This window comes from Diabrotica virgifera, chromosome 6, assembly GCF_917563875.1.
Source record: "Diabrotica virgifera virgifera chromosome 6, PGI_DIABVI_V3a".
Lineage (NCBI taxonomy): Eukaryota > Metazoa > Arthropoda > Insecta > Coleoptera > Chrysomelidae > Diabrotica > Diabrotica virgifera.
This window is the reverse complement of record NC_065448.1, coordinates 83,232,061-83,240,850: the sequence shown is the minus strand read 5'-3', so window position 1 is coordinate 83,240,850 and position 8,790 is coordinate 83,232,061. Positions and strand designations below refer to the sequence as shown.

The window sequence follows — 8,790 nt, the reverse complement described above, 5'->3', positions numbered from 1 at the left end:
ATGGTCTGTCTGAACAAGTATTTCACGCCCATATATCCAAAAATGAAGTTTCTCACAAGCAAATACTATGCCCAAAAGCTCTTTCTCAATTTGAGCGTATCGAATTTCAGCACTATTCATTGAACGAGAAGCAAAACTTACAGGATGCATATCTTGCAATAACACACTACCAATGCCTTTACTAGAGGGTGTTTGATTTAATATACGTTTATTGTCATCAAAAGGTTTTAAAATTGGTTTATTAGTTATAAGTGCCTTAAGTGTATCCAACTCATTTTGGTGAGAGTCATTCCACTGCAATTTTACATTTCGTGTCAAATTTCTCATATTCGCAGTTAATTGAGATAAATTTGGCAAAAATTTTAAACAGTCCCAGTATTCTAAAGGCTGTTATGACACTATGCATTTTCTTGTATCATTTCTTGTATCGTTTCTTGTACGTACATTTGTGCCCTGTATGACACTATGCAAGTTCTTGTATCGAAAATTGTATGAAATTCGGCACGTTATTGGTCGAAATTTTGTTTGTCACCCTGTGTCACGTTACATTTGGTTACATTGGTTATGGTAGTACTGCGTCTACAGCTGATTTTAAGGATTTTATAAAATTTATAAACTTTTAAAAACAAATATTTTAATGTTAACTAGAATGTTTACGTTGACTGTTGATTATTTGTGTTTTTTATTTTGTTTTGATATTTGTGCTAAAATATTTGCATTATAATTATCTTCAGTTTGATCCAAATTAGGAACTATTGTATTTTCCTCTATTAAAAAATTATGCAATATGAAACCCAAAGTTATACATAGTTTGGACTTTATTAGGAGCTAAATATATGGTTATTAGTAGAACAGTAGTCCATACCAAACGGTATATAAAGTATCAATAAAAGATTTATAAATAATACCTACAAAAACACAAATAAATTCATCAATACATGATCCCATTTTCATTTCAGTCGCCATTATGAGTAAGTAAGTAATTATGACATTTTAGATGTTTTACCAGCAGGTTTTACGTTTTTGCTCTTTGCGCAGAAATTGGCGCAGTTCTTGTACAATAATCTGTGTCTGACTCAAATTCTTGTATCGTTTCTTGTATCTGTGTATGACACTATGCATTTTTTTGACATATCAGAAACGATATTAGAAATGATACAAGAAAATGTATAGTGTCATACAGCCTTAAGCAAATCTTTTTTGTTTAATGGCCTTATTCAATAGCCATGACCGCTTCAATATTTTTTTTGAGAAGGTTGTATGCCATTTCTTGATATGTTTGTTCCCAAAAAATTTACCTCACTTAATTTGTATTGCAATTTTTCTAAATTAAATTTAATATTGTATTTTAAGGCCCTTTCTAAAATTCTTTTAAAAGCTTCATCATGCTCCTTTTCATCAATCCCACAACAAATCAAATCATCAAAATATATGTAAACATTAGGAATATCCCCAAAAACTTCCACATTTTTTTTTGAAAAATTTCAGGAATACTGCTAAGTCCAAACGGAACCCTATTAAACTTGTAACTACCTACCGCAAGGACGGTGTTGTGCGCGTTGTAAGAAAAGTTTAACCAAAGTTTGTCCTCTACCCATCGAAATGGACACTGAAACGATCTAATAACGAAGTAATATCAAACAAACTTTTTTTTATTCATTGTTTTGTTTCCTTTGTAAACGTACCTTGTTTTTATGCTTATAACCAATTTGTTCTATTTATTTGTAGTTGATATGCATAGCCTCAGAGCCACTTCGTCAAATCTATTATTTTTAATAACTTAATTTATTTAAATAATCCTAGATTATTTCAAGGGCGGCGGTATGGTTAATATGTTGTCCCTAAATGCTGAGCGAACACGGCTTTAGTCCCCTGGCAACGCTCAATACAAACAAAACCTTGACCGACGCTCTGAGATTTTAATTTAATGAATTGTCATAATTTCTTCGCTTGTCCTTAAACGGCATATTTAGCCAGCATTTTAATCTACCCAAAACGAGCAGATACCTACACAGAATAGTGATAATAATGGTCTGCTCACCGTGGCTGTTCCAACCCATTAAAAAGTCTACAGTCCACTAACCAATCCCTAAAATAGAAAGCAACAGCCCATTTCATCTCTTATTTATAACAATGTTTACAGTGATAAGATATCCTGTCATTTCTTGTTATTGATAAGTTTTCCGATTTTAACTAACGGCTTGTTCTTATGTTATACTACCGATTTATTTATTTTCGGACTTCCTCCTTATCTAACGGTTTTTTTATCTTAGACTTCTGCCTTATCAACGCTTATTTCTATCTTATCTACTGATTTATTTTTGGACTCTTTCCTTATTTCTTATCTGATAGCCTCTCTAACGGTTTATTTATTTTTAGACTTTTTTCTTATTTACCGATTTATTTTTGGACTTTCTTTTTCTTACTTCTTATCTGATGGCTTTAACAGTTTCTCTTCCTGATGTTTCCCTTATTAAAAAAGTTATAAGAAGACGAGGAAATCAGGATCTAGTCAAGTGGTTAGGAATTAACCAGGAATCCTGGATAAATAAAAATGCTCTAATTTAAAAATGTATATTAATAAAAAACATAATTTAATTATAAGTTCAGTTTTATTATAAACCTTAATAGCCATCTAAATCTCTATCTAAAATAGGAATAATAACTTTAGACATTTCTTGAATACGGTGACGAAATCGCATCCTGTTAACAATTTCAAAGTTCAATTCTCTTTCTGTCTTGTGAATTAAGTGTACTTTGTTTAAATCTTCCCTGAATGTCACCTTTTTCATTCTTCAATAAAATTGGGGTACTTGTATATTAGTTCCAAAGCTAAACCATAAGTAATAGGATTAACAAACTTTATTAGCTTACTTTTCATTTTGAGTTTACCGTGACAAAAAGAATAAACAGTTTCATATTTATACCCACTGTTAGGAATTACATCTTATATTGTAGGTATGTGTGTAGTGTTGGAACAGACCTATAGTAGGTAGTGTGTACAGTGTCTAGCGCGCACATTGTTCAGGGTCGCGCAAGCGTAATATAATATAGTCGGAAGAGAGACATGAAGGTGTACACATCGCACAATAGGAACCAGAAGCATCGCATAATGTAACGTAGTTAGAATAGAAGTTAGCATGTAGTTTATAGGAAATAAAGTTCTTTGAAACAAAAGCCGTTGACATTAATAACTCGATCCACAATCCTTCTTAACATGGTAGCATATCTGTGGTTTGAAGAAAAAGGAAAATATTGCAGTTTATAACAAAAAGCCGGTAAATAAGTGTTTCCCGGTAAAAAATAGAAAAAGCAGGTAGAAGTGTTTCCAGTGTATGAAGAAAAGAACAAGTTATACAAAATGGTTGTAACAGTAATAGTGATTTTAAAATACCAGTGTTTGATGTTGAAAATTACAAAATGTGAAAGAAACATGTTATGTTATTATTGAAAATCAAAAGTGCGATGAAGTTGTAACGAGAACGAAAATGGCAGGCGATGTAGATTATGAAGAACACGACATGAAAGCAATATCTGTGGTGCAATTTCTAATAGACAAATGGAATATATTGATGATAAAACTTCGGCGTATGAAATCATTAAAAATTTGATAACTTGTACTTAAAGGAGTCGACGGCTTTGCAGATAGTTTGCAGAAATAATTTAGAAAAATTGAAACTGAAGAATTATGGAGATAGTGCGACGTTCTTAAGTGATTTTGAAAAATCTGTGAACGAGTTAAAAAGTGCGGGGGCCACCGTAAGTGAACAAGAAAAATTGAATTATTTGTTAAATATTTTGCCGGAAAGTTATAGTTATATTGGGGACTTAATAGATACACCTAAAAAAAGAAGAGCAAACTGCAGACTACGTGATAAATAAGATTAAGATGACCGAATTGAAAAATCAAAGAGAAGATAGCTTTGGAAGAAAATCGAGTACGTTATGGTGAACAAAAGTCAGCAGGAACGAGCATGTTTTGAGTGTGGCAAAGTGGCATTTTAAAAAAAGTTTGCAGGTATAGACAATATGGCGGACAAACTACAAACAGCAGAAACCATGGAACCTCGTGGACACGTGGTGGTACGAGAGGTCGACAAGAAGCAGGAAGAGGATATTACGTCAGGGGGCGTGGCTATTCAAGAGGCCAGCGCACAAGCAAAGGACAGCGTGGTGAGTGTGTAGGCAACACACAACATTTCAGCCGACAAGGACAGAAGAATGAAGTTGACAGAAACAGTGCTTGGTTGACAAGCATAGCATATGATGCGCCGTTAGTTGCGCAGAATACAGAAATTGTAAGTACAGCTGATTGTAATGAAATTAAATGGCTCTTAGATAGTGGTTGTACAGATCATATTATTAATGATGACAGGTATTTTGATAAATGTAAATTGCTTAAAGATCCAATCAATGCTGATTTAGGTGATAATAGAGTTGTAAAAGCTACTAAAATTGGTAATGTTTTAAGTTATTTTGATGTTTTTGGTAAAAAGAATTTAGTAGATATGAAAAATGTAAGTTATGTTAAAGATATGAAGTCAAATTTGATAAGTTATACTAAAATAACTGAAAATAATAAGATTATTTCTCAAGGTAATATGTCTGAAGTTTTTGATCAGTTAGATAATATGACAGATAGCATCAAAACGTAATGGTTTGTATTTTATGAAGAGTATATTGAAATCAGTTGAGTTATGTGTAAATATTGCAAATAGAAATGAATAATATGAGTCAAAAGGAAAAATGGCATCGTTTATTAGGTCATGTAAATTTTAAATATTTGAATACTTTGTGTAAAGATAAATTATTGGACGGTATTCCAAATGAAGTAGAATCTGAATTTATGAAGTGTGCAACTTGTATGGAAAATAAAATGCACAATATTTTAAAAATAATAGAGAAAAGGCTAAAGATATTTTACAAATTTTCATACTGACCTTTGCGGTCCATTTCAGATAGAGGGTTTTAATGGTGAAAGATATTTTGTCTCTTTTATTGACGATTATAGTAAAATTGTAAAAATATATGTAATGAAATCAAAAGCAGAAGTATATGATTGTTTTATTGAATACAGGGTGATTGATTAGTAGGGTAAAGCTCAATAGCTCCGCTATAGTAATAGATAGCAATAAAAGTTAATAACAAAAATTTTAGCCACCTTTGAGCTTCACATTACAAAATTAGTTAGAATGTTACACGGTGTTCGATAACACAGTGGCAGACCTAACTTATGTTTTTTTAAATGGAACACCCTATATTTTATTTTATATTCGAAATCCTGTTAACTTCTTTATCACAAAAATATAAAGGTTTGTAATGTTATACAGGGTATTTACAAAGTTATAACCAATTTTGTATGAACATCGTAACAAGTTCAACTCCCCTGTATAAATAAAAATAAGTACAACAGCAATGGTTTATTAATGCCATATTTTTTTATTTATTGTCAAAATTTTTAAGAATTATTGATATTGCTAATTTTCTTTATATCAAATACAGGGTGAGTCAAAACGCAAGTACATTATTTTCTCAGTAATGTTAAATGGAACACCCCGTATTTTATATCATTATTGAGAAGTAACATTAACGTACTTTAATTTTTATATAACATTCCCTATGCCCAAATTTATTAGTTTTCGAGATATTTTCATTTTTCAGAGCAAATTATTTTAGGTGTTTAAATTTATCTAAATTTTAAGTAAGCCATGACTGAAGTGACAATTGAAGATTACCGATTATCAATCCGGTAATCAATGTAACACTGTAGCAAATAAAGAAATAAAAATAATTTGTTAGTAATACATTTTACAAACAAAAACACAACCACTACATGCAACATTTTTGAAACAATTAAAAACTATCTTTTTATGTAAATGCAACAAATAAACAAAGAAAATTAGTAATAAATTTTACAAAAAAACACACAAACACAAAATACAACATTTTGTGAAGACAATTAAACACTACTTTTGTATGTAAATGTAACAATGTAACAAATAAAGAACGAAACATAATTTATCAGTAATACATTTTGCAAAAAAACATGTTTGAAAAAATTAGAAGCTACTTTTATTAAAATATTTTTAATATTTAATTACATAAGGTGTTCAAAATTATCTCCTAACACATATGTATGCCTAAAAACGATCATTGAATGAGCTACTTTACGGAGCATTTGTAAATTAACACATCGAAATACCCTTTACATTCTATTTTTCATCTCATCCCTTGTTGTTGGAGGTATTTTATAAACTTCATTATTAACGTAACCCCAAAAAAATCAGTCCAGTTTATTAAATTCTGGTGATTTGGGTGGCCACGCTACTGGTCCATTGAAAAATGAAAATATCTCGAAAACTAATAAATTTAGACATAGGGAATGTTATCTAAAAATTAAAGTACGGTAATGGTACTTTTCAATAGTGATATAAAATACAGGGTGTTCCATTTAAAATTACTGAGAAAATAATGTACTTGCGTTTTGACTCACCCTGTATAAAGAAAATTAGCAATATCGACCATTCTTGAAAATTTTGACCATACGTTAAAAAATATGGCATTAATAAACCATTGTTGTTTTGCTTATTTTTATTTATACAGGGAGTTGAACTTGTTACGATTTTCATATAAAATTGGTTGTAACTTTGTAAATACCCTGTATAACATAACAAACCTTTATATTTTTGTGATGGAGAAGTTAACAGGATTTCGAATTTAAAATAAAATATAGGGTGTTCCATTTAAAAAAACATAAGTTTGGTCTGCCACTGTGTTATCGAACACCCTGTAACATTCTAACTAATTTTGTAATGTGAAGCTCAAAGGTGGCTAAAATTTTTGTTATTAACTTTTATTGCTATCTATTACTATAGCGGAGCTATTGAGCTTTACCCTACTAATCAATCAACCTGTATACGAATGAATGTGAAAATTTAACTGGAAAGAAAATAAAGATTTTACGATGTGATGGTAGGATTTATGCATTTGCAAAGGAAAAAGGAATTAAGATTGATCCGTTTCCCACGTATGTACATCAACTAAATGGAACAGCTGAGCGATTTAAGGGGGGGGGGGTATGATTTGAAATCAACATATCAAGCACATTTTTGTGAATTTTTTTCGAAACTATGGTACAATTATTTTATTTTTAAATTAAATAAACATATTAAGTACAATTCAAAGAATATTTAGAAAAAAATGAAAAATTTGAAAATAAGTCATTGGTGACAAATTTTAACAGAGCTCACAAAAAATGGATTTTGCGGTGGACATCATAACTCGTCACTAGATTATACGATCTAGCGAAACAAAAAAAATTAAAAAGATTTAATTAGCTTATTTATGAGTTTCACGAGGTCACAACGTCGAGTTTTTATTTTTAATGATTTTTGAATTTTTGGTATCACTCAGAAATCAAAAAAATAAAATTTTTGGTAAAAATTTTGTGAAAATCAACAGATTTAGTATTGTTGAACAAAAAATAAGCAAAAAAAGAAAAATATCTCGACGTTGTTACCTCATGAAATGTCTAAGGTAGATCGGCCGAGTAGTTTTTCAGTTACAATGTCCAACGCATTTGAAAAAGCAGTTTTGAGAAAAATGCGTTTACAAGTTTTGACAACTGCATCTTCAACTTCTTTTTTGTCTGCCAAATCGTAAAGTGATGCACATTGGAATATGTTTTTTGAATCGAGGAGTAATCTACAATAGAGAAGGCGAACAGTTGTTTAACGTTTCTCACTACGCTCAAGCGTGCTGGCGCGAAGTCGCGGCAAAGCGAGTCGAAGGTACTGATATTCAACACGCTGTATCTCTGGTAATTTTACTCCGATTATTTTGAAATTTTCAGAGAGTATTCTTGAAAATAATAAAAAAAATTAAATATTTCAAACCATCCCCCCCTTAACAGAACGATAATGGATATATCGCGTTGTTTATTGACAGAAGCAAATATACTTTATCAGACACTATTGAAAAGAAAACACCTTATGAGATATTTTTCGGAAAGAAACCGAATGTTTCTAATTTACGATTATATGGTAGTAAAGTTTTTGTTAGGAAACCGGAAGAGAGGAGAAGTTCAAAATGGGATAAGAAAGCAGATATGGGAATTTTAATTGGTTATAGTAATGTTGGTTATCGTGTACTTTTAAATGGTAGTCATTGTTGCTAGACATGTAGATATCGTTGAAGAAAATGTTAAATGTATAGGTTTGGATTTTGCTGAATCAGATAATGATAAAAATTATGAAAATTCTTAAAATGAATCAATAGATGAAACTTTTGTAAATAGAAATGAAAATTTAAATGAAAGTATGGCTGATACTGAAAGTGAACATGAGTTACGTAAATCTCAAAGAGGCAAAAATCCTCCAAAGAAATTTGATGATTATTATGTGTATAATAGTAGTATTTTTGTAAATATGTGTAGAACTGATATACCACATACATTTGAGGAGGCGATGAATTCTGATGAAAGTAAGTATTGGGAAAAGGCTATGAATAAGGAGATTGATAGTTTGAATAAAAATAAAACTTGGAAATTGGTTGAAAATAAAAAAGTTTTGGATGTTAAATGGGTATATACTAAAAAGTCTGATGATAATTATAAAGCTAGATTGGTTGTAAGAGGTTTTCAGCAAACAAATGAAATTTATGATATTTATTCACCTGTTGCTAAGATTGCACTTATTAAAAATTTTATTGTCATATTGTTGTCAAATGGGCCTAGTAATTGAACAAATGGATGTTGAAACAGCTATTTTAAACGGTAATTTCTGAAGTTTA

General features: G+C 30.5%; 1 protein-coding gene across 2 annotated transcripts in view; it reads right to left on the bottom strand.

The window, feature by feature from the left end:
• Window positions 1-2,558: 2,558 nt before the first annotated feature.
• LOC126886511 (zinc finger protein 501-like) overlaps window positions 2,559-8,790 on the bottom strand; it is a 61,971-nt gene continuing 55,739 nt past the window's right edge. For both annotated transcript variants that reach the window (XR_007698648.1, XM_050653482.1), the window contains one exon: window positions 2,559-2,832. Coding sequence is in view for 1 of the 2 variants with exons in the window: in XM_050653482.1 (XP_050509439.1) it covers window positions 2,789-2,832 (44 nt within the window). In the remaining variant the exon portion in view is untranslated. The remainder of the gene's footprint in view (window positions 2,833-8,790) is intronic.